Source organism: Cheilinus undulatus, linkage group 13 (assembly GCF_018320785.1).
Source record: "Cheilinus undulatus linkage group 13, ASM1832078v1, whole genome shotgun sequence".
Lineage (NCBI taxonomy): Eukaryota > Metazoa > Chordata > Actinopteri > Labriformes > Labridae > Cheilinus > Cheilinus undulatus.
In genome coordinates this window covers 2,505,017-2,529,935 of record NC_054877.1, presented here as the reverse complement: position 1 = coordinate 2,529,935, position 24,919 = coordinate 2,505,017, and the positions used below count along the sequence as shown (strand labels likewise).

The following is a 24,919-nucleotide window of genomic DNA, read 5'->3' as shown; positions in this document are numbered from 1 at the left end:
TAAACTGAGGGCTCTGTTCAATAAAAACTCAGAGGGCATATTTTTCTAAAGAGAAAACCAGCGTTTAGTTTTCATTCTGAATTTTCTCATGAGGGAAAACTGTAGCTAAAGGTACACCTCTGTGCTCATGTGCCCTAGGAGTTGATGATGCACCTGAACTCTAGCATCACCTGTGCACCAGTGCAAAAGCTGAAGGGCATTTTTAAGTAGGTTTCTCCCACATTATGACAAATTTATGAATGAGAGCAGAACGTTTTTGTTTGTTTAGTAAGATCTCCTTATGAGGTGCCTTTCTATCATCAAGAGTCCTCAGTTTTAAAGTAGTGTTGAGAAGGAGGCTGTGGAGGTGAGCAATGCTGGTGTCAGCTCACTGGAAATGCTGAGTGAGGGGGTTTCCATGTCACAGAGGTGAGATGGGGGCTAAACTCAAAATCAGTGGCATCTGTAATAAGACACATCCAGTCAAGATTAGAAAAACAGAATTTCTCTGAAATATGTGAGATACTGTAAGACCACAATTAAATCTAACATAGGAATGGTCACTTTTTAAATTAGTAGAGATATTTTACTACCTAGATATTTGTATCTTTAAGAGGAGTCAGTCTCTATGAAGTCAACAAGAGGCCATGTCAGTGGATTAAATGAGAAAACAGGAGACGGTTTGAGATGCACAGTGAATTTATTCTACTGAACAAACAGGTTTAGGGAGACACAGTCACACTGGCAACATGTGCCTCAGAAAAAAGCTTATAGTGAGAGATCTTCACTCTTCATCAAGTCCTTTCTGAAAAATAAGGACAGAACACCATCAACGATGAGATAATATGACCATTTATTTAGATAAAACAGCTTTATTTTAATGCTTTAGTCATAATAAAGTGATCCACACTGACCTTTGACCCTGCATCCCGGCTCTTGGCACGCAGCTTGTTGACCTGAGACTCAGCTATGTCAGCTCGCTCTTCAGCCTCATCCAGCTCATGCTGAAGCTTACGGTACTTTGTGAGATTATTGTTGGCCTGTTCCTCCTGTAATACAGCCGCACACATGCTCAGTAGTTTTTATGCACACTGTTGTCAGTAATCTGGTCAGAGGGTTCTGGTGAAAGTAGTCAGATTACCTTTTGTTGTAACAAGTCACTAAAAGCATTAGTTCTACAGTTTGAATAATCTGTTCCTTCTTCCCTTTACCTGGGCAGGTAACTGTGTGCCTGTGTCAGTATGCATGCACAGCTAGCATTTATTTTGTGGAAATCTCCATGAGTGGGAATAGAAGTGTTACTGTTTTTGGGACAATTTTAAAAATCAATATTCTGTTTTAGGATGAATCGTTGTGATGTCATTTCCTCTTACAGACTGACATTAGCTGAGACCCAGAGGTCATGGTGTGTGCCTCGCTTTCTCAAAGCCTCAGGTCTTTCAGGGTTATTGAAAAAGTTCTGTTTCATTCCCCATCAGTCCCTCAGATTGAACCAACTTATGAATGGATAAAATGTTCTGTCCCAGACTGAAAGAAGATCACATGCTTGATCGCTTCATTTATAGGAAAGACTTCAAACCCCCAACCACAGAGTCTGATTTCATGAACCAGAGAGCTGATCACTGTCAGACTGTTGGCATATCAAAGATCTGTAAAGGTTATTCCTGTCTGTATTTCCTCCACAGATTATGAGTCTTAAACCGGGCTGTAGTCCGTCATGGATAGACGTCACACAAAAGGGTTCTAATTTTCAGTAAATACTTCCAGCGAAATACTTTCTTAGAAGTAAACACATTCACACATGGACGATAAAGTTGGTACCCTTCCGTTAAAGAAAGAAAACTCACAATGGTCACTGAAATAACTTGAAACTGACAAAAGTAATAATAAATAAAGATTTACAGAAAATTAACAAATGAAAATCAGACTTTGCATTTGAATTGTGGTTCAACAGAATAATTTAAAAAAAACAAAATAACTAAACTGACCTGGACTCAAATGATGGTACCATTGACTTAAATATGCCCAACCTTTGGAGGTAGTCACTGCAATAAAGTGATTTCTCTAACTCTCAGTGAGACTTCTGCACCTGTCCCAGGTATTTTGGCCCACTCCTGGTGATCAGACTGCCCCAGCTGTCTCAAGTTTGAAGGGTGCCTTCTCCAGACTGCATGTTTTTGCTCCGTCCACAGATTTCCACTAGGATTTAGATCAGGGCTCAAAGAAGGCCACTTCAGAATAGTCCAGTGTTTGGTTCTTGGCTGTTCTTGGCTGTTTTCAGCTCTGTTTTTGGGCTCATTATCCTGTTGGAGGACCCCTGCCCTAAGACTGGGAAGCTGTCTGACATTGGGCAGCACATTTGGCTCCAGAATGCCTTTATATTGTACCCAGTACAGATTCCAGACCCCCTGTGCCAGATGCAGCAAAGCATCCCCAGAACATAAGCAAGCCTCCTCCATGTTTCACACTAGCTACAGTCTTCTTTCCTGTGCAGAGGTTACTCATGCAAAATCCTGTTCATCAGTGAGGGATCGCAGACTAGCTCATGTAAACACAGGCCTGGGTGTTACAACAGAGTCTGAGCAGAGTGCTTAAATACATGCTTGTAACTGCTGTTCTGTACTTCACCAGGTCTGTGCATAGTATTTAAAATCCACTATCATTAGTAACGTGTTCAACTCTCTCTGCTCTGCAAAAGACTTTTTAAAAACAGCACGGGGAGGAGGAGAGGGAGAAGTAGCTGTCGAGTCTCACTTCTCTTGCAGCAGGAGCTAACTTTCTTCTTTGGTGTGTTTTGTCAGCTTCTTCCTTTTCTTCATTGGTTGCTCAATAATGAAGGACATTACTACCACTCAGAGAGGTGGCTAGATTCTTATCTAATTTGTCTTCTCCAAAGGTTACCCCCAAACCATGATGTTTGTGACAAACACAAAAATCATTACACCTCGTGATATTGCACATTTTTCCTTGGCCTGTTTATTTAAAGTGCTGATATGATTCTTCATTGCCCTATTACACTGAATTTGCATATGCAGGCATGTTTCTGCATGTATTATTGCACAGGGTTAGCATGCATAACAGTATCTATGTGTGTAATATTGCACACTAAGTAAGCATAGAGATAATGAAATGGATAAACTTAGTCACAATCCTGGTTTGTCCTGAACCAAAGTCTCTCTGTTTACTTACAGCCTCCTCAGCAGACTTCTTATAGGATTTGACCTTCAGCTGCAGCTTGTCCACTAAATCTTGAAGGCGAGCGAGGTTTTTACGATCTTCCTCGGTCTAAATCATAAACATAAATTCAATAGGAATAATTGTACTCTCATTCTGAACATGATTTCAAAAGCATTAAACGATTTCTGTCATGATCTATTCTTACCTGATAGGTGAGCTCTTTGATACGTCTTTCATATTTCCTTACTCCCTTTACAGCCTCACTGGCCTTTTTTTGTTCATTCTCAACCTCATTTTCAAGTTCCCTGACCTGAAGGATAAAAAAGTTAGCAAAAGTAAGCAAATAAAGGCCAACTCTGGGTTAACATGTTTAAATGGTGGATAAACACAGCCTCTGCTCACCCTGGCCTCCAGCTTCTGCACCTGCTTCTTCCCTCCCTTCATGGCGATCTGTTCAGCTTCATCCAGACGGTGCTGCAGGTCTTTGATGGTCTGCTCCATGTTCTTCTTCATACGCTCCAGGTGGGCGCTGGTGTCCTGTTCTTTCTTCAGCTCCTCTGCCATCATGGCAGCATCAGTGATGGCCTTCTTGGCCTTCTCCTCAGCATTCCTGCACTCCTGCAGTGCATCCTCCACCTCAGTCTGGAGCTGGGATGTGTCTGCCTCCAGCTTCTTCTTCTGGTTTAGCAGACTGGTGTTCTGGTTGTTTGTGAATAGGTAGAATTTACATTTTGAAAACAAGGAAATAAAAACAGCTACCCCTAAATTGTTCAACATTTTCTGCACATTACCTGGGAGTGCAGTAGCTGCACCCTCTCACTAACATCCAGCAGCTCTTGCTCTGCAAGTTTGCGGGTTCTCTCCGTCTGCTCCAGAGCAGCTCTCAGCTCCTCCAGTTCAGCCTGGAGCAGGTTGTTACGCCTCTCTACTATGGCGATGTTTTCCTTCATATCATCATTTGCTCGCAGAGACTCATCAAGCTGGAGCTGAGCATCCTGTTTAAGTGTTATAATTGTTCGATAACTGTTATTTCAGGTCATATTGTGCATTCATAATTGGTCTTTTGGAATAAAATTCATACCTTCAGATGTGCGTGAACAGCCTTGAGCTGTTTCTGAGCCTCAGCAGCTTGTCTGTTGGCCTGGCTGAGCTGGATCTCCATCTCATTGAGGTCTCCCTCCATCTTCTTCTTCAGACGGAGGGCCTCATTCCTGCTGCGAGTTTCAGCCTCCAGAGAGGTCTGCAGAGTGTCCACAATACGCTGTTGGTTTCTCTTTGATTGCTCCATCTCTTCGTCTTTTTCTGCTAACTTGCGCTCGATCTCAGCCTTGATCTGGTTGAACTCTAGCTGGGCTCTGAGAATCTTCCCTTCCTCATGTTCCAGTGAGGCCTATCATGACATGAAGGGTTCAGAGTAAAGGGTGTTAAGTCTTCATAGAGAGGTCCAGATGTATGTTTGAGTTTCTGAGGTCCACCTGTAGAGCACTCAGCTTACCTCGGCTTCTTCTAGGGCCGTTTGTATCTCAGACTTCTCTTGTTCCAGTTGTTTTCTGATCTTCTCGAGCTCGTGAATATTCTTTCCACCCTCACCGATTTGTTCAGTGAGGTCGGATATTTCCTCTGAGAAGCAGAATGCAGCAGATGAAAGGACTGATCTGATTCTGTAAAAGAGATGATGGAGAGTGACCCTTACCCTGCAGGTTCTTGTTCTCTCTCTTCATGGTCTCCAGATGTTCCAGAGATTCTTCATAGGAGTTCTTCAGTTTGAAGAGCTCAGTGCTCAGAGACCTGGCTTCCTTCTGGGAGCTCTCCAGCTCTGTTTGAGACTCTTCATATTTCTGTTTCCATTCTGCCAAGACCTGGAATATGTACGTGTGAGGCTCATGACATTCATGTAGTGAAAAGTGAAACTGAAAACATGAATTTAAAACTGAACCTTGTCAAAGTTCCTTTGCTTCTTGTCCAGAGCGGCAGCAGCAGCATTGGACCTCTCCACGTCCACCATGAGATCTTCAATCTCATTCTGCAGTCTGTGTTTGGTCTTCTCCAGAGAGGAACATTTAGCATTCACTGCTTCAACGGCCTCTTCAGCATCCTGCAGACGCTGAGCCAGCTTCTTCCTGGATTTGGATAAAACTGATTCAGGATTCATGGTTTAAGACTCTGTAGTTGCTGAAGTCATGTGTTTTACCCACTTGGCCTCCTCCAGTTCCTCCGTCCTCTGGATGGCGTCGGTTTCATACTTGGTCCTCCACTGTGCTACCTCAGAGTTGGCCTTGGACATGCTGCGCTGGAGCTCCCCCTTGGCCTCCTGCTCCTCTTCAAACTGCTCTCTGAGCAGGTCACAGTCATGACGGGCAGACTGCACGGCGTGGGCCAGGGCGTTCTTGGCCTGAAAAGAAGAGCAGACTCTCAGTTTCTCTTACAGAGCTCCTTTTAAACTGAATCAGGTGAGCGACCATGTCCGTTGTTTGCTACCTTTACTTCCTCCTCCAGCTGTCTTTTAAGGTCCTCAATCTGCTGAGTATAGGACTGTTTTCCTCTGGTGAGCTGAGACACCAGGGAATCCTTTTCCTCAAGCTGCCTGGTGAGTTCACCTAATTTTTCATACAGAATCATCTCAGTACTTTGTCATGATGTTATTTTAATGTTATTTTATCCAGAGACGTACCATTCTCAGTTTGAAGCTTTGCTTTCTGCATGGTGAAATCATTGATGACACGCTGTCCCTCCTCTGACTTTGTTTTATATTCATTCATGTGATCCTCCAGAGACCTGCACATTTTTTCCAAGTTATTCTGAAAAAAGGCAACAAATACAGCCTGAGGTTAGCCACACTGAATGGTAAGATATTGTTTACCCCATGAAAAAAGACACAATAAATTAATTTCACCTTTGCCTTGACTATATGTTCCATATTGGAGACCACGTCATCCAGCTCCAGCCTGAGCTCGCTCTTCTCCTTCTCCAGCTTCTGTTTGACTCTCTGCAGGTTGTCGATCTGCTCTCCAAGGTCAGCTACGCTGTCAGCCTGCTTCTTCCTCAGGGTGGCAGTAGTTGCTTCATGATGCAGAGTGGCCTCTTCCAGGTCTCTGCGGAGTTTCAGGAACTCTGCCTCCCTCTTCTTGTTCATCTCAATCTGAGCAGCCGTTGCTCCTCCGGCCTCCTCCAGACGCTCACTGATCTCCTCCAGCTCTCTGGCCAGGTCTGCTCTCTGCTTCTCCACCTTGGCTCGGGCAGCTCGCTCTGCCTCCAGCTCTTCCTCCAGCTCCTCAATGCGAGCCTAGACCAATGGAAATGTATTTTCATTCTGCATTGAAAATGTCATCTTCTTCATCGTGACTAAACACATTAACCTCCCTTATAGTATTTACCTGTAGCTCCTTCAGTTTTTTATGGAGCTGGGCACTTATCATTTGTTCATCTTCTATTTTGCCATTGAGTTGGCTGATTTCAAAATCTTTCCTGTGGAAGAAAAAGGTTGTTAACCGTCCCGATGACACAAAGCCAAACAAATCCCTCCATGTCTGTTTACTTGTGCAGTGTTTGTATTACTTTTTCAGCCTTTCTTCGAGTTGCTGCTTGTCATTTTCCAGGTCCATTATACTTTCTTGAGCTAACTTTAGGTCTCCTTCAAGCTTCCTCTTTGCTCTTTCAAGATCCATTCGTACTTTCTTTTCTTGCTCAAGGGACCCTTCAAGCTGGGATGGATAGTCATTACATTATTGACGAAACATTGTTTTACTAAGGCATTTGAAGTATGCACTAACTCTCCATTATATTGAGTTCTTACGTCGTCCACTTGCTGCTCCAGCTTGGCCTTGGCCTTGGTCAGAGTGTTGACTTTGTCTTCCTCACTCTGCAGGTCATCCAGGGTTTGCTGATGAGCTTCCTGTAAGGCTTTCTTTTCTTTGGTCAGCTTAGCGATGATTTCGTCCTGAGCTGCCATCTCCTCCACCAGGTTCTTCACCTGTTGTATAAACAGATTGACTATTTAGTAAATACCCAGTAATAAAACCAGACTACAACAGTTGTTTTTCTTATACAGATGGAAATACTCTGGCTCAAATGCATTTTTTACAGCTTACATCCCAGAGTAAGCATGTGGTAATTAAATAAATAAGTCAGAGAAATAGAGGCATGCATATAAATGGAATAAATTAAATAGAGAGCACAAGAGAAACCAAAAGGCCATCAGGGATTTAGATGTTTAAATCCAGGGCTTTGCACAGGGATAGTTGAGTTAATGCAGGGGTGTCAAACTCAACCACAGCAGGGACCGGATTCTGGCTAAGTTCACATTTTTGTACTGGAGGAAATCTGCAGACCCCATACTGGTGGGCCAGTTATAATAAAAATATGATATGTTCTGGTGGGTATAACTGATTTGGTCCCTGGGCCTTGAGTTTGACACCCCTGAGTTAACGATTGTTAAGGGTAAGGATGGGGACAGCTGGTGACGTAGACATCAGCCTCAAAGGCTGGATCCTCCTCTGAGTGCTGCTGCCACAGACAGACCTAACAGAACCTTGTTCTCAGAGTGGTGACATCAGATCAACCTTAAAGGCCTTGAACGTCGTTATCACATTTTATGTTACCTTGTTCTCAGTGGCGTGCTTCTCTTTCTCCACTTTAGCCAGAGTTAACTCCAGGTCATCGATGTCCTTCTTTAACTCTGAACACTCATCCTCCAGCTTCCTCTTCTTGGCTGTAAGCTCAGCGTTCATCTCCTCCTCATCCTCCAGTCTTTCTGTCAGCTCTTTGATTTTGGCTTCCAGCTGTATTTTGCTTTTGATCAGCCCTTCACATCTTTCCTCAGCATCACAAAGATTATCTTGTTCCTGATGAATGAAGAGACACAGAATCACACAGAAGTTCCATGTTTATGTTAAAGGAAATGCTGACAGATTTACGTACAGATTGGACTTGGAGCTGCAGGTCATTCTTCTCTTGGAGCAGAGTGACCATTTTTTCTTCAAGCTCCTTCTTGCGGGCCTCAGTTTTTGCGAAAGCCTCTTTAAGTTTGGCAAACTCTTCCTTCATGTTGGCCATCTCCTTCTCGGTCTCTGCTGACTTCAGCAGAGGTTTGATCTTGAAAAACATCTTCATCCAGGGCCAATTCTTGACCCCCATGAAGGCACGGATGTTCCACTGGATCACCAGTAAAGCATCCCTGCAAGCATTGGTGCATAAAGATATTGAAATATGCAAAATTAAATAAGTCAGATTATGCATTATACGTAACAGTTTTCAGATGAATAAGTGGACTCAGGTGGGCTCTAGCTTGTGAAAACACAAAGTATTACTTTTAAAGGCCTGATGCCCGTTTTAATGACCCCAAGCCACTGAAACCAGCAGGATACTCTGTCTTTTCTCATTCACCTGCGTTCCACAATCTTCTGGAATTCAATTCTTGCCAGAACACCTCGTGACCGTGCTTGAAGCCTGGTGATGATTAGAGCTAGACGGTCATCTCTCATCTCCTCCAGTAGACCCAGAAGCCCGGCCTTGAAGAACACCTGGATGCAAACAGACGGCATTAGCAGAAGCGAGTATAGTTGACAGGGCGTGTTCACCGCCTTTCAAACTATTATGCAAATGATATTTTTCTCTGATTTTCTTAAATAGTTGATGAAAATGACAGTCAGTATAATTTTCAAGTCGTCAACCATTAGAGCATAATTCAAATTTACAGAGTTCAAAACATTTTATAGGTTGTAAAGAACTGAAACTGGTCTTTTGATGAATCTGCAGCATTAGGAGGTCATATGTACTGAAATCAAAGCTATTTCAATCAAAAACATCTGAACAGGCCAAGTTCCATGTTAACATAGGAGCCCTTCTTTGATATCACCTTCACTATTCTTACATCCATTGAACTTGTGAGTTTTTGGAGAGTTTCTGCTTGAATTTCTCTGCAGGATGTCAGAATATCCTCCCAGAGCTGCTGTTTTGATGTGAACTGCCTCCCACCCTCATAGATCTTTAGCTTGAGGATGCTCCAAAGGTTCTCAGTAGGGTTAAAGGTCAGGGGAGGATGGGGGCCACACCATGAGTTTCTCTCCTTTTATGCCCATAGCAGCCAATGACACAGAGGGATTCTTTGCAGCATGAGATGGTTCACTGTCATGCATGAAGATCATTTTGCTACAGAAGGCACAGTTCTTCTTTTTGTACCATGGAAGAAAGTGGTCAGTCAAAAACTCTAGATACTTTGCCGAGGTCATTTTCACACCTTCAGGGACCGCAAAGGGGTCTACCAGCTCTCTCCTCATGAATCCAGCCCAAAACATGACTCCGCCCCCTCCTTGCTGACGTCACAGCCTTGTTGGGACATGGTGGCCATCCACCAATCATCCACTACTCCTCCATCTGGACCATCCACGGTTGCAAGGCCCTCATCAGTCAACAAGACTGTTTGAAAATGAGTCTTCATGTATTTCTGGGCCCACTGCAACCGTTTCTGCTTGTGAGCATTGGTTAGGGGGGGCTGAATAGTAGGTTTATGCACGACTGCAAGCCTCCGGAGGATCCTACACCTTGAGGTTGGTGGGACTCCAGAGGCACCAGCAGCTTCAAATACCTGTTTGCTGCTTTGTAATGACATTTTAGCATCTGATCTCTTAGTCTGATGAATTTGTCTGACAGAAACCTTCCCCATTATGCCTATATCTACAGGAACCCATCTGTGCTCTGAATCAGACACAAATTTCTTCACAGTACGATGATCACGATTAAAGTTTTCCTGAAATATCTCATTTTTTTATATCTTGTCCAAGGCATTACACTACGACACTACTTAAAGCTTTTTCAGCAGCAGAGATCCTTTTTCTTTCCCATATTGCTGAAACCTGTGGCCTGCTTAATAATGTGGAACATCCTTCTTTAGTAGTTTTCCTCTTAATGGGCTCACCTGGTGAACTAATGATCACAGGTGTCTTAGATTGATTTCAGTGATCCAGAGAGCCCTGAGACACAACACCATCCAATTGTAAAACAAAAAATTAATGTTTATGACATTAAAATCCAATTTGCAGAAAAATGTGGAACTCAGTGTTATACGTTGTTCACCCAACCTGACATTAGCAAAATGTGTTTAACTGTATTATATTGTATTTATAAAATGTCAGACTGTTAATGTCCAGCATTAATTTCTCAGTACTTTAATTACCTTTGTGTGGCCCAGCTTGTACTGGTTATGGTCAATGTCCAAGGAGCCCAAAAGCTTCTCTGAAGCTTTTTTGTTATCGATGAACTGTCCCTCAGGAATTGCACTTGGGTTCAGAATCCGGTATCTTTGTAAAAAAGAAGAGCATGTTACAACTTTTGATTTCTCGATTGCAGGGTGCAAATTGTTGAAAGACCAGAGGAAAAAAATATGTACAGTGCTTAACAGATTTATTAGACCACCACCCAAAGTAAGGTTTATGCCACAGCTGCCCTAAATTAACAGCATTGGTATTACCAAAATCATTTTTGATGTTTCTGCAATGGTTAATACACCAATATTTAGAAGCTCTTCAACCCAAATGATATTTTTAATGCTAAAATATAATTATTATTGTTATCCATGAATTTTCACATTCACTGATTTAAAAAAAATGGAAAAAACTGTAAAGCACATTAATATTTATTGATGAATATGTCAAATTATAGTTATTTACTGTCATTCCTGAACAGAAAAATGAGTTTTAGTGGTTGAATGTTATGCTTGATTTTTTTCTGATTTCTCAGAGTAGTCCAGTGAGCCGGCTCAAATTTGGGTGAATTCAGTTTGAAATTCCTCATTCCTGTTCAAAAATGGTAAAACGTGGAGAGCTGACTGAAAATGAAAGAGTCCGCATTAAAGCACTTCATGATGCTGGATGGTCTCTGAGACAAATATGACAGGTGGTCTAATACATTTGTTAAGCACTGTATATATTCAAGTTTTGGTTCATAAAAAGCCCTTACATTTCAGTCTTTAGGTCTAAGCATTTATTCTCTAGCCTAAATCTTGAACCAGATCATGGTAGTGTGTTCTCTGCATTCTGCCAAACCTGGGGTCCCTGCGTTTTACCGCTGAGAGGCTGAAGAGATACAGATGTAAGGGTTTTTGACAGATTTACCCACAGTGGAGAAATATCATGGATTTTGAATGTCCAACAAAACTAAATTACATTTTTGTCAAGTTTTAGCCATCTTGACAAAAACTAAACTTACTTTTAGTCAGTTTTAGTCATCAAAGATCTGCTTTAGGCTAGTCTTAGTCTAGTCTGTCTCATGGGAAAAAGGCTGGCAATGAACATTTTTAGTCATAGTGTTATCAGAACCAGAAGAGGGGATATCCCTCCATCCTCTGGAAATTTGCACCCTGCTGATTGTCACCAAGCATTACAAAGACATGCAAGCATATGAACTAATCAAGTCATGAATAAGAAACACAAAAAAATTTATTTTATCTGACCAAATTAAAGAAAAAGTAATAATATAGAGGGCTTCATATGGTTACTGTTGCCCTTAAATACTCTCTAACGTCCGTCTGAAGGTTACATTTTCAGAACAGAATGTAATGATAATAAAACAACTGCCAAAACAGTTTAGTTTTAGTTTTGGTTAGCATTTGAATAGAAGAGGTTAGACTGACACCGTCACTAAAGCTGACATGACAAAAAGACTCAGAATGGTAGGAAACCAAATTTATGCTGATTCTACTAACTATCCAGTCTCAAGATCCCAAACCAGTTTGATACTTATTCAAGTTTTTGGGGCAATGTATTGACCACACATCGTTTAGCTTATTATGACATGAGGAAATCTTAGATACTGTAAGAAGGTGTCAGTCCATCCAGCAGGATGCCAGAATCTTTCAAACCACTGTCGAGTTGACTGCTCATATGCTTCCCTAACCTGCAGAGACACTCACTGTTCACTTTAATTTTTTTATGGGTTACCCCGTGTTTTTCTGACAGGCACCTCTGTTTGAAATCTCCATAGAGGATCCTGTTCGGGAAGCCCTTCCTGCAGATCCTGATGCCCTCCAGCACGCCGTTACAGCGCAGCTGGTGCATCACCAGAGGGTTCTCCATCGCCCCAGGAGTCTTGGTCTCATTGGGGATGATGCAGCGCACAAAGTGAGGGTGAGTAGACCTCAAGTTGGTCATCAGCTTGTTCAGGTTCTCCTAGAAGTGCAACAGGGAGAACAAATCTGATTACCCATCATGTTTAAAAAACACAAGGCCATACGGTTAAAAACTCTCCAAGAAGATTGCCTTCATCTGAGAGGAATCCCTCAGTTTCATTATCTGTAGATCGTACTGATCTTACCCGATGTAAGGCTGATACAGTCTGAAATGATGAACCCTTCTTCTTGCCGCCACCTTTTCCCTTCCCTCCAGACTCTTGAACTATAAAAACATGTTACATCATTACATTTTTGAAAGGAAAACAATATACAGCATGTAGAAATTTGTGACAAGAAGCATATGTGGACAGTAGCATAGAGAGGCTAACAACGCCAACTGCTTTAATGGTCAATAATAGTCCTCTCTGTTTCATTGTCATCACTAGGATGAATTTTTTTCTATCTGTCATGGTTGTTATTGATAAGTCTTTATTCCATTTGGCCGTATTTTACAAAATGGAAGATGAGTTTATGCTTGTGACGGCCATAAATTTGTCTGCCATTTGCTGGTTTGTTGTTTCTCTTGTCCCTCTTTTTGCATCCTCCTCCTCTCTCCTTCTGCTTCTCCCCCATCCCCTAAACCAACATGGTTTCAGCTGGTGGCTGTTCAACAGAAGTCTGGTTCTGCTTAAGGTTCCTGCCTGTTAAAGAAAGTTTCCCTCTCCACTGGAACATTGCTGAAGCTCATGGTGTTTAACACTGGTTCTCATTGATAATACATCAACGAGTACAGTCTAGACCAGTGGTTTTCAAACTGTTTTCACCCAAGGCACTCCTAAGGTTAAGCCAAAATCTCAAGTCACACCATATTTAAATCAATACAAAATAGACTTTAAAATAATGTTACCGTCAAGGTGGCCTACAAGGGGAGATAAAGGGAGAGCTTTCTGGGGCCCAGCCAACTGGGGGATCATAGAGATGGCAAAAGTGGCAAAAATGGTTTAAAACAGATGAAAAAACATGGCAAAATTGGATGAAAGGTCGCAAAACAGTCAGAAATGGGTGAAAATTGGTAGAAGAAAAAAAAAGTGGCCAAACAATGGGTTCAAATTGGCAAAAACTTGCTGAAAGTGTGAAAATAAAAATGGGTTACAAGTGACTTACAGGGGTTAAATGTTGTATGAAGGTGGTAAAAATGGATTAAAGTGAAAAAAGGGGCAAAATTGGTCAAAAAAGTGGTCAAACAAAGGCAAAAGTGAGCTAAAATTGGCAAGAAGGTGGCAAAATAGATCAGAAGTGACAGAGAAGTGGCAAAATAGGGTTATAATTATTGAAAGGTTGTAAGATGGAGTTAAAAGTGATGGGAAAATGGCAAAAAAAAATGACCAAACAATAGCAAAATTGGGTGAAATGTGGCAACAAGGTAGCAAAAATGGGTTTAATTTGGCAAAAAAGGCTCAAAAAAGTGGCAAGAATGGGTCAAATGTAGTAAAAAGATATGGCAAAAATGCTTTAAAAAAAAAAAAAGCAGTAACACGGTTAAAGTTGTCAAAGAAGTGGCAAAAATGTGTAAAAAAAATTGGTTAACTTGGTTTAAAATAGCATAAATTGATAATTTCAACCCATTAATAACTTGCCATACTTTTCAGCTCTTAATGAGGTCACTGTTAGCCAGGATGCTAGCACCAATGCTACTGATCCAGCACACAATCACTGATATCATCAATAGGCCCTGACTGGGGAGGTCCCATTCTCTGGGGTTTTTCAGGGGTCCAGCCAGATCTGTGGGCAGGCCTGGTTACAGTACTTGCCATAAAGTTGTAGTAATAACGTATGGTACAGATTCCCACGGCACACCTAGACTTATCTTAAAGCGCACTGGTGTGCCTTGCCTCACCATCGGTCTAGACCACCCTCTTTGTAGAGACAACTTTGGTTATGAATTGGTGCAGTACCAATAAAGACTGATTCATTGGGTTTCTGCAGCAAACATGAAGTAACTAGGAACAGCATTTTTATTTATATTCAGAGCTTATGCATGCTCAAGTCCCTCCTTTTGTACAACACCCCCATGCTGGTGATGATTTCACACCCCTCCAGACAAACCTGAGTCAGCCCCAGCATAGTTTGCAAAGAGGGTTGCAAGCAGCTTCAGCGTAGATTTCTGGTAGAGTCCGACCACAGTCTCATTGAGAGGATCCTTGTTCTTCACCAGCCAGTTGTTGATGTTGTAGTCAACAGTTCCAGCGTAGTGAATCAGGGCGAAGTGGGCCTCTGGTTTTCCTTTGACGATCCTGGGCTTCTGGAAGTTGTTTGTTTTCCCCAGGTGGTTGTCGTAGAGCTTAGCCTTGAATGTGGCGTCAGTGGCTTTGGGGAACATGCACTCCTCTTCAAGGATGGACATGATACCCATGGGCTGTAGTAAATTGTAAAATTAAAAGAAAAGTCTTATAGAACTGTTTTAAAGTGGGAAAAGCAGTGTACTCGAATTTCTACGGAAAAAAAATAATGTTCATATCTGACCTTCTCAATCAGGTCGATGCAGGCCTGCAGGTCCATACCAAAGTCAATGAAAGTCCACTCAATGCCCTCTTTCTTGTACTCCTCCTGCTCCAGCACAAACATGTGGTGGTTGAAGAACTGTTGCAGTTTCTCGTTGGTGAAGTTGATGCACAGCTGCTCAAACGTGTTGAACTGTAATGAAATATCCCACATTAAGGTCAGGTGGAGGAGTTTTACCTTGAATCAAAGGAAACTTCACACAGTTGTTTTAAACTCACTTCAAAAATCTCAAATCCAGCAATGTCAAGCACGCCGATGAAGTACTGGCGGGGCTGCTTGGTGTCCAGAGAATGATTGATTCTCATAACCATCCATAGAAACATCTTCTCGTACACTGCCTTAGACAGTGCACCAACAGCATAGTAGACCTGTGCATGCAGTCAGACGCATTAGTGAAACAGGCTGGGCTGTGTTTAGGAATGGAAATCTAAAAATATCTCACCTGGGCGACATTCTGCCCCTTGGTGACCCACTCATTTCCTACTTTGACTCTGGGGTGGCAGAGACCTTTGATGAGGTCTGCAGAGTTCAGGCCCATCAGATACGCTACTTTATCAGCATCTGTTGAGAAATTGTTGAAGAGTTTCAGTGTTGTCTATAACAGTGGTTCTCAACCCCAAAATAAAGGTGCCAGAGACCTGAGACCCCCACTGAACCTGAAGGTGGTTGAACAGCTATGCAGAAATCAGAATAGTCATGTGCAGACAAGGACGTCTATAAAGGGGGATTATGGGAAAGCTTTTTGGGACCCAGCCAAAGTAGGGGTTCATGGAGTTCAGCAAAACCATAGTCCATTGTAAAGTAAAGTTGTGGTACCCATATTTTATATTTAACCTGAATAAACCACTCTTTTCAGAGAAACAAATGTCTTTATTCATGTGCGTAGTAAAAAGCCTTTTAAAAAACGTACATTCTTTTTGTCAAAAAAAGGAATGAAAATGGTTTAAAAATTGCTAAAATGGGTTAATAATGACAAAAAATGGTGGAAAAGGTAGTGAAGTTGGATTTTAACAGTAGCAGAGATGGGTTAGACATGGCAAAAATTATAGAAGAATGGCAAAAATGGGCAGAAATAGTGGTAAAGGGGAGTTAAAATGTGGCTGAAATGGTTTTAAATTGGTAAAAAATGGGTGGAAATTCGGTGAAATGGGATGGAAAATTGATATAAACTGGCAAAAAAATGGTTAACAGTGAAAGAAAAAATCTGCAGAAATTGGTTAAACTACCAAAATCGGGCATATCAAATGGTGAAATTGGTTAAAATGGGAAATATTGGGTGTAAAAAGGGTTTGATAGTGACAATAATGGGTAAACAGAGGCAACGTTAAGTTTAAGAGGCAAGAATTGGTTTGGAAATGGCAAAACAGGCAGAAAAAAGTGGTGCAAGGGGTGTAAAATTGACAAAAATAGGTGTTAAATGGTAAATATGTGTTAAAATTGGTGGAAAAGCGATGAAAAGGGGTAAAAAAAAATATGACAAAATTGGTGTAAAGTGGCAACAGTGTAATTTAAAAAATATTCTTCATTTTTTAGGGACCCCCCTCTCAGTGTCTCATGACTCCAAAGGGGGTCCCGACCCCAAGGTTGAGAACCGCTGGTCTATAAGGTCCTCTTGAAAGGCACTATTGCTTTGTTTTGGCACAGCTGGTTTAATGTTATTTCATAGAAAACATCGGTCACCTTCAGTGCCGTCAGCCTCTGCCTGCTCCTCTCGCTGCTTGTTCTTGAACTTCATGTTGCCGTGATGCATGATGGCACCAGTCAGCTTGTAAATGCCGTTCTTCTCATCTTGAGTGAAGCCCAGCACGTCGAAGGCATCCTGGATTGGATAGATTTTCAGGAACATTTTTCTGGCATTGTAAAAATTGATGTATACATTGACCACTGACTAGAAATGGACGATTTAATTACATCAGTGGCCATCAGCTCCTCAGCATCATTGATGGAGGCCACGGTCGTCTCTCCCTGGGAGATGAAGGCGTAGTCGTAGGGGTTGTTGGTGATGAGTAACATTTCTAAGGAGAACATTTCCAGAATTTCTCGTCAGAGATCTTGACTTTATTGATTAAAACTAATATTTTTCACTAATCCTGGCTCTGGACTAGAACTCAGCTTATGTCAGATACAAACCTAGAAGCTCTGGCTTCTTTTGGGACAAGATCTGGTAGAAAATGTGGTAGTCCCTCTCAGCTTTGAGCTGATAGGTCACACGAGACTTTTCCAGAAGGTCTGTGACATAAATGTCAATGTTATACACTGATGGGATGATACACAACGCTGTACAGTCAGTTCAATGAGCCGTTCACTCACAAGTCTCTATATCAGCAGAGGCCAACTTTCCTCGGTTATCAAAATGGATGCGGATAAATTTACCCTAAGAAGAAAGGGGAGAGGATATTAGAGTTAAGATGGTTCATTTTCTTTTACTAGATGATATAAACACTTACAAATCTGGAGGAGTTGTCGTTCCTGATGGTCTTAGCGTTCCCAAAGGCCTCCAGAGCAGGGTTAGCCTGGATGATTTGATCCTCCAGGGTTCCCTGATTTTGTTAAAAAGAGAAATGGTGAGGGAAAACATGAGCATCAGCTTTAGGAGATGAAGATTTTTAAGTAAATGCACAGTATGCAAATTATGGTGTAGTCATGGGACTTCAACCAAACATTCACACTTTTCAAGAGGAGCGTGTGCGACAGAGCAGCCAATGGCAGATACTAACCATCCAAAAACAGCAGCTTTTATTAGCAGCCATGCCGTAGCACCTGGTCCTGGTGCTTCTACATCTCTAATTCTATCACCATAGAGTAATTTGCCCAAGCAGGAATGCATTTTCATAAAGCTGACATCCTATCGGCCTGCTCGGCTGTGAAACTGACGCACGGGTGAGCCGGGCTGTGCACACAGCCCAGAGTATGAGTAAGAGGCACAGAGGAATGTTCTGCACTGTGATTGAGCTTCAGACACTTAACGCCTCGAGGAGACAAAGCTTTTAAAACTACAGGTAAAACACAGAACTTCTCTGTTCCTCTTTCTCTCCACCTTATTTCCACGCTGGATCTGAATGTATTCGCGCTCTCCCATGGTATCTCTCTTACAAGTGGTAGCTGGGCAGTGCTAACCTGGCATGCAGATGGATTTGTCTGTCTGTCAAATCTTTACGGGCCAATCAGAGCAACAAAACACGTGACGCATGCCAAAACCAACATGCGCTTCTACTGAAAACTCCATAGAGAACTGCATAATGTGAACCATGGCGACTGTAGACATGTCAGTACACGACTATTGTCGTTTCTGAAAAGAAAACATCTCACTGCTGTTCTTTGTTCTTCTTTCAATGAAGAAATGTCGTCAAGTTCTGATAAACCTGGCGCTTTAGCAGCATCCATGCTAATGTCTTCCTTCATAACTGCACCCGCCTCTTCTCGCTGCTTGCTTACGTCATGACTCTGCTGCGCTCAAAAGTACCGCCCCTTGACGCTGATTGGTCCTGTCACTCTCTACTTCCAAACAGTTCAGATGGGAGCTTTGCAAGATGGATTTGCCAGTAAGAAACACAGAAACGGGCGCATCCATCTGCTTTGGTTGGTTAGGGCAGTGCTGTCTGTGGGCTTAATAAACATTCTGGTATTCTCATTTTAACTGGACAAACCTCAGCGTGCATGTGTGTGATAGAGCAGACTGAGATTTAGACAGTCATATCACTCACATGAATGATCATTTCAGTATTCATGGCAGATTTTAAACATTATAAATGCACCCACAAACAACATTTACTGACTGAGGCAGAGAGGAGAGTTTCAGCTCTAGCTGAGTCAAAGTCTCTTTAGTCTTTAGTTATTTGTGGTAAATCCATAAATCCTCCAGGAGTTTAAGAGAATAAAGCTGCTGTAAACTTCTGTGATAGGATTTATTCCTGAGTTCCATTAAAGAGGAGGGATAAACTGTTAATAATAACAGATTATCGCTCTCTAGAATTTGAACTTAAGTTAACAGGCTCCTGTAAAGTATGAAGGGCTGAGATAGAGCAGAAATGTCTGCTGAAGTCCACATGTGTGTAAATAAGTTTAAGAAAAAGATCTAAAATGGGAACACAGGCCAAACATTTTAATCATTATTCTAAAGGGCTGCAGAAAAAGTCCATGTTGGTGCTTCAGAGGGATCTGAGGATGTGAGGAAATAAAAATGTTTGGCACTGAAAATGTTTGCTGTTGTAAATCAACATGTTTGACCACAAACATTCATAGTTGTGTTCCTAATTTAAAGGTAATCAGGTCTTTGTTGTTTTTGTTGAAGAGATATTTTTATTAAATACAGAGACCTGTCTAAAGTTTCACTGCAGAAACTTTTTTTCTGTATTTTTGCATAAATCGCCTGATATTGATCCTGGGTCCTTATGTAGAATCAAATCGAAATTATATAGTGGCAGATTTTGTGATATCGGAAAAGATCGTATCGTTGTCCAGAATATTGACATCATACTGGGATGAAACTGGTGGTTTACACCCTAGTGAATAGTTGGAGTCACTTTGCACACTAGGCCCTTAATTTGGAGCAGAAACAGAGGCTGATGAGAGGCATTTCACCCTCATGGATTAGTCTGTGTAGCTCCATCTGATTTTATTCTGGCTGCTGCCGTCACTGTTTTATGAAGGTTTACAGGGGAAGATGTTGTCATGCAGAACTGCAGCGCAGTCAGTTAATTTACCAAGACAGTAAGAGGGCTGAACCGTTTGAGAAGATAATCTAACTGTGATTTTTTTACCCAATATTGCAGTTGCGATTATTATTATCATTATTATTATTATTATTATTATTTCTTAAGTTCCTCATCTCATGTGTTTTCCAACAAAAACAAGAAATAATTCATTCTAAACTTTAACGACACAATATTAGTTTAAACTAGGGCTGAACAATTTTGAAGAAATATCAAATTGTCATGATTTTGACTCATTTTGCAAATCGGATATTATTAAAGGGAATGCTGATTTTTATATAATTATCATATTGAACAAGAAAAACATACAACATACATGCTCTAAAAGCATGCTGCTAGAATGGTTGCATGATTTGTAATGCATGACATCTCTGCAGCAATAAAAGGTTTAAACTGATATTTGGACACAAATGTCAGGTGAAAGAAATAGTGCCCCTTCTGTGATTTGAAAATTGCAGAAGGCTGCATTGTGATTTTATCTAATTTGAGAGTGATTGTTCAGCCCTAGACAGGAATGGTCGTTTCTGCAGGATGTTATAGGAATAATTCTGGACACATTTTTGATAACGCCTCCTTGTGTTGATCTGATAACATAAATATGAACAGTTCCTTTGGTTTGTGGTGGTCTGGGGTTCAAAAAGCCATGATTCCTGTTCACTGTTCATGGTGTCTGTCACTAGTGCGTGCTGATAATGATATGCTGACCTGAACTACCGTGTTTGCACCAGTCTGATGTATGCAGGGTTTGCAGGATGTGATTGTGTGAATTGAAAATTTGCATTGACTAAGACATCAGATTTTTCCCTTTCTTCATCTGTTTTCTCCTTGTTCCATCGATAAGGTTGAATTTGAACATTACATGCAGCTTCTTGGCTTTATAATCGTTTCATAATTGTGTTGTTGCTGCTCTCTAGAGGACACAGTATGCTGGACCCTTTTATTTAAGATGTTTCAGTCATCTGTATTCTACATTCTGAGCTTTAACATGATTTTGAGTTTTAAACCGTTGCTTGTTAAAGTTTCCAAACCTTCTTCTCAGCGGCTGGATCTTTCTTCCCTCCTGGGACAGCGGCGATGCTGGCGAAGTACTGAATGACACGCTTGGTGTTGACGGTCTTTCCAGCACCAGATTCTCCGCTGAGTAAAAGAGACAGAGAGTTGAAGGTAAAGCCTGTGATCAGCTGAAGAGGCTTTATTGGCTGTGAGACTTACGTGATGAGGATTGACTGGTTTTCTCTGTCTGTCAGTGAGAGAGTTTTCAGACTGTCAGCATTAAAGGTGAAGTGACATCATGGCCGAGTATGTGGAGCACATAAAGGTTGAAGTGGACGGTTTACCTGACAGCATGTACTGATAGGCGTTATCAGAGATGGAGAAGATGTGAGGAGGAGCTTCACTCCTCTTCTTTCCTCTGTAGGCCACCACCACTTCCTGGTTGTAGACCGGCAGCCACTTGTAGGGGTTGACAGTGACACAGAAGAGTCCGGAGTAGGTCTGTCATACAGAGAGATGTTTAGAGGAGAGGCTTCAGATGCTGAGGCGTCTGATTATCAGAGTAAAGGTGAAGATTTGAAAGCCGTCTCACGTAGATCATCCACGCTGCGTAACGCTCTTTGAGGTTAAACAGCACGGCGGGCTCATGGAGGAAGGTGAACATCGCCATGTCTTCAATTTTGTCAAACTTTGGCGGGTTCTGAGGGTGGATGTCGCTGTCTTTCACTGTGACCGTCTGAGGAAGGAACAATAAATTTAACACACTAGGCAAATAGGTATTTACATCAGTCTTAATCTATGATATGTCTACCTTTCCAAATTCAGTTTCAGCGGTGACTTTGTCACCATCTCGACTGACGATGGAAGCTTTGACGTACTCCACCACAGGGTCAGGAACGAAGCACTCCTTCTTCATGTCGAAGGGCCGGGTCTGGGCCTCCAGGCGCTCCTTGTCTGACTTTCTCAGATAAGAAGCAGCAGGCCCGAACTCCTTCATGGCAGCGTCACCCATGGTTCAATCTGCTTTACAAATGTTGATCCATTACTGCTGAATGTATTGTAAAAATGTCATTCAACAGTATTGATAATAGTGATAGATGGGGAAGCTTTAATACCACTCCTTTCAGAGCAAGTCCAGGTAGTTATATTTGGGTATTCACCAACACCTCTTAGACCAGGATTCTCAGTTAGTGTGGTATGGGGGCTGGTTCCTCAGAAACGGCCCGATTTTTTTTGTAGCATCACTAAATCAAACTGTTTTGGTTTTCTCATCTGTGACAGCCTCCTTCATAGACCCAAGCGTACCTTTCCTGACAGTCTATGCAGATGTAAAAGGCTTTTTTATTTTTGCCTAAAACCCATGCTAGTCCTGATGCTGATTTAGCTCTCTCCTGTTCTTTGGAACTCCAAAAAGATGCCATGTCTTTGCTTGAAACATGAGGCCCACCCAGAAATCAGAGCCAGCTGGGCAGCAGCAGAAACGAGTGTGACCTAGCTGAGGTCACTGCTCATCACAGCCTAAACCAGTGCTGCAAATTAACATTTTAATATTAATAATTTAACATTTTAATCTAATTAAAAATCAATCAAAAATCTGTGTTATATGTATATTTTCTTTTTTTGGCAGTCTGCAAACAGGATGAAGTAAATGTGATATAAAAATGTGTCTGAACAGGCTGCCTGTTTAAAACTTCAGCTGTAGGAATTCTATTTAAAGTCTACAAGCTTTAAAATAAAAATCAAAGTGTTAAAATGTGCCTAAAAACACTAAAGTAGATTCAAAAACACAGAAGAGGACACAAGAAATTCCAGAAAATAGAAGAGAATGCAGGAAAATAAATGTGTGGAACTTGAATATATTGTGGGAGAAAACCTCCAGACCCCCGTACATGATGGTGCCAGTAGTAAAATAATTTATAAAATGTTAAAATATTCGATGCGTTGGCCCACAGGATGCAGACGAAAAAGAGAAAAACCTTCTTATCGGCATAGTATTTGAAAATTATACCGAAAAAAAAGTTTGTTTTTCTGGTTATGAATGTAGATTTGTCTTAAAAATTGAATGAAAAAAATCAGGATAAAATCGAGTTAGTAATATGGCCAAAAAAAAAACATCATGATATGTTTTTTTTTTACATATCGCCCACCCATACTCTGCAGCAGCATTCTGGACTGACTTAAGCCTTTATGGCTGACTTGGCAAGGTAGAAAGTTGCAATATTCAGTAAAGGATGAGATGAGTCATTCTTAGCTGTTGTGGTGACACAGAAGTTTGACGTTACTGATATTTGTTAGATGTTGAAAGCCTGATCTGGTGATGGAGAGGGATCAAAGATAAGACCAAGATTATAAATGCTAGACTGCACTGTCAGAGAGAGCGGTTCAATGTTTTCATGATTTTAGGAGCATATTTATCCTGAGCAATCACTAGCATTTGTGTTTTGTTGCCTTGTATTGATACTGTCATCATCTACAGTCCAGTTCCTAATAGCGCCAAGGAGCCTCAGTAGGTTTAAAAGAAAAGTGCAGCTGTAAATCTTCATACAGATGATAAGCATTATTAAAACTCTTTAGGATCTGACCTGGGGTAAGCCGATAGAGAGGGGACAGTAAAGGTCCAGGACTGAGCCCAGTGGGACGTCCCAAGATCACAGAGAGGGTAGGAAGAGTGCTCCCCAATAGAAACAGAAAGCTCCTCTTAGTGGGACAGGACGAAAACCAGTCTAGAGCCTGACAGTCCCACCAAGACTCACCGTGTCTTTATGAGGTTACGGTGAACTGAGGTCAAAGAGAACGTAAAGTATCACTGGAGACCCTCAACAGCGCCGTCCCGGTGGAGTGGCTCTCCTGGAAACCAGCTGGAACTCGTCTTGTTAGTTGATATTAATCTCCAACACAGCAGTGAGTTGATGAGCCACAGCTCTCTCTAATGTGTTTGACATAAAAGGAGGTTTAGATTTAAGTCGTAGGCAAATCTGGATCTGAAAATGGGCTGGATCATTCCATGCTTCAAACAAATGCATCACTACAACCAGGGATGCACTGGTACCACGTTTTTCCAGACTGAGTTTAAGTACAAGTACTTACTTCTGGGCACTCACAGATAGGGAGTACAAAGATAAGTGCATAATAATACCATAACTGTTGAAAGTTAGTTTCATTTTCATCAGGTGTTAGTGATTATGACATGGCTCCAGCTTGACTACACAGCTTTGACTCACATAATGAGAGGCTTTGAAATGATACAGTACCGTATCTGCAGAGCTTCATGAGGACCAGCACTGAGGCATGGTATGTGTACCCATACTTGATCCTGGTATCGGTATCTGTGCATCCCTACTGAAAGCGCCTCCCCATTTTCCATGAAGTTACGGTGGTGTGTGGTCATAAAGATAAAATCAAAAATAGTTTTTACCTAGGGTGAGTTGGTTTCCAAAGGAAATCCGGCTCAGTCTGGGTATTTCTATGCAAACCGGAACAAAAATCAAGTTTTATTTCGATGTAAGTAAAACGCCAGCCGTAAAGAACAAGTAGAAACTGGAACTAAACTTCTACTGCATGAATTAGCAGCTACATGAGAAAATATCTGCTGTTCTATCAGACAGGACTGAATAAACGTGTGCTTACCTTCAACTTTGAACCTTGAACCGAGTGAAGGAAGGAGCCCTGTGGCTGACAGAAGCCCTCCTCCTCTAATAAGGCTTATTTATCCACCAAATATGGGATGAATTTTTGGAGAAAGGTTTCATATTAAAAAAGCCGTCTCCTAATTGGGCGGGACATTCTGCTGCTATTTGTTGCTTTCACCTTGTGACAAAGAAGGAGAGGACAGTGAGCGGGACAAAGGGAGGGGAGGGCCAGAGGTGGGGATCAGGGACAGACCTGATATCAAGTGTCTCTGTTTTATTCATATAACAAATCACAGCAAGTTAGCTCTGACTTTCTGCTTTTTAATTGTCTTCTTTTTAGTTTGATTTTATAGTTTGACGTATTTCTTAAAGGTAAAACTGCTTTATTGTGTTTTTACTTCGACAATATCTTTCATTATTCTGTCGCTCCTGATGGAGCTGAACTAGCTCCATCTCAACTTTTTATAGTCATTTGAAATTGTCGTCATAATACGTGATTCAGTCTCACAGAGCCAAACAGAAGTGCGGCTGAGGTAAAACAGCGAGTCTATCCTGAGGTAGGATGTCTCCGCCCTGAACAGAAGGTGATAATGAAGCGTGATTATTAGCTTAAAGGGCTAATTTGTTTTCAGACATTGAGCTTCAACGGCAGCTCTGGACTTGTCCTGTTAAGATTCTTCGTCAAAAAGGTCAGGTTCTCTGAAGGTCAGTCACATGAAAGGCGATGATATAGCTACGGCCTCAGCTCAGACCATGAAGTGTTG

The 24,919-nt window shown here is 41.6% G+C and overlaps 1 protein-coding gene across 1 annotated transcript; it reads right to left on the bottom strand.

The window, feature by feature from the left end:
- Positions 1–763: 763 nt before the first annotated feature.
- LOC121520089 (myosin-7-like) lies at positions 764–21,538 on the bottom strand. The gene is made up of 37 exons (XM_041803344.1): positions 21,338–21,538; positions 21,119–21,262; positions 20,871–21,027; positions 20,746–20,773; positions 20,562–20,670; positions 17,269–17,361; positions 17,132–17,195; positions 16,952–17,050; positions 16,733–16,836; positions 16,502–16,640; positions 15,264–15,382; positions 15,040–15,189; positions 14,783–14,953; positions 14,352–14,675; positions 12,463–12,534; positions 12,112–12,317; positions 10,328–10,451; positions 8,539–8,675; positions 8,074–8,329; positions 7,755–7,997; positions 6,950–7,126; positions 6,712–6,857; positions 6,531–6,621; positions 6,050–6,439; positions 5,828–5,954; positions 5,635–5,753; positions 5,352–5,548; positions 5,093–5,276; positions 4,850–5,015; positions 4,652–4,776; positions 4,238–4,546; positions 3,948–4,151; positions 3,559–3,855; positions 3,362–3,466; positions 3,169–3,264; positions 894–1,028; positions 764–784 (listed from the first exon to the last, which is right to left on the bottom strand). Exons 1-37 carry the CDS (start codon positions 21,536–21,538, stop codon positions 764–766), a joined length of 5,829 nt encoding a protein of 1,942 aa, XP_041659278.1.
- Positions 21,539–24,919: the final 3,381 nt, after the last annotated feature.

Excerpts from the sequence above, each read along its gene's own strand:
- LOC121520089 (XM_041803344.1), bottom strand. The coding sequence starts at position 21,538 with ATGGGTGACGCTGCCATGAAGGAGTTCGGGCCTGCTGCTTCTTATCTG. Across the intron at positions 21,263-21,337 it reads CTGAAACTGAATTTGGAAAG|ACGGTCACAGTGAAAGACAG; the intron begins GTAGACATATCA and ends TTCCTTCCTCAG. Across the intron at positions 5,955-6,049 it reads AACATATAGTCAAGGCAAAG|AATAACTTGGAAAAAATGTG; the intron begins GTGAAATTAATT and ends GCCTTTTTTCAG.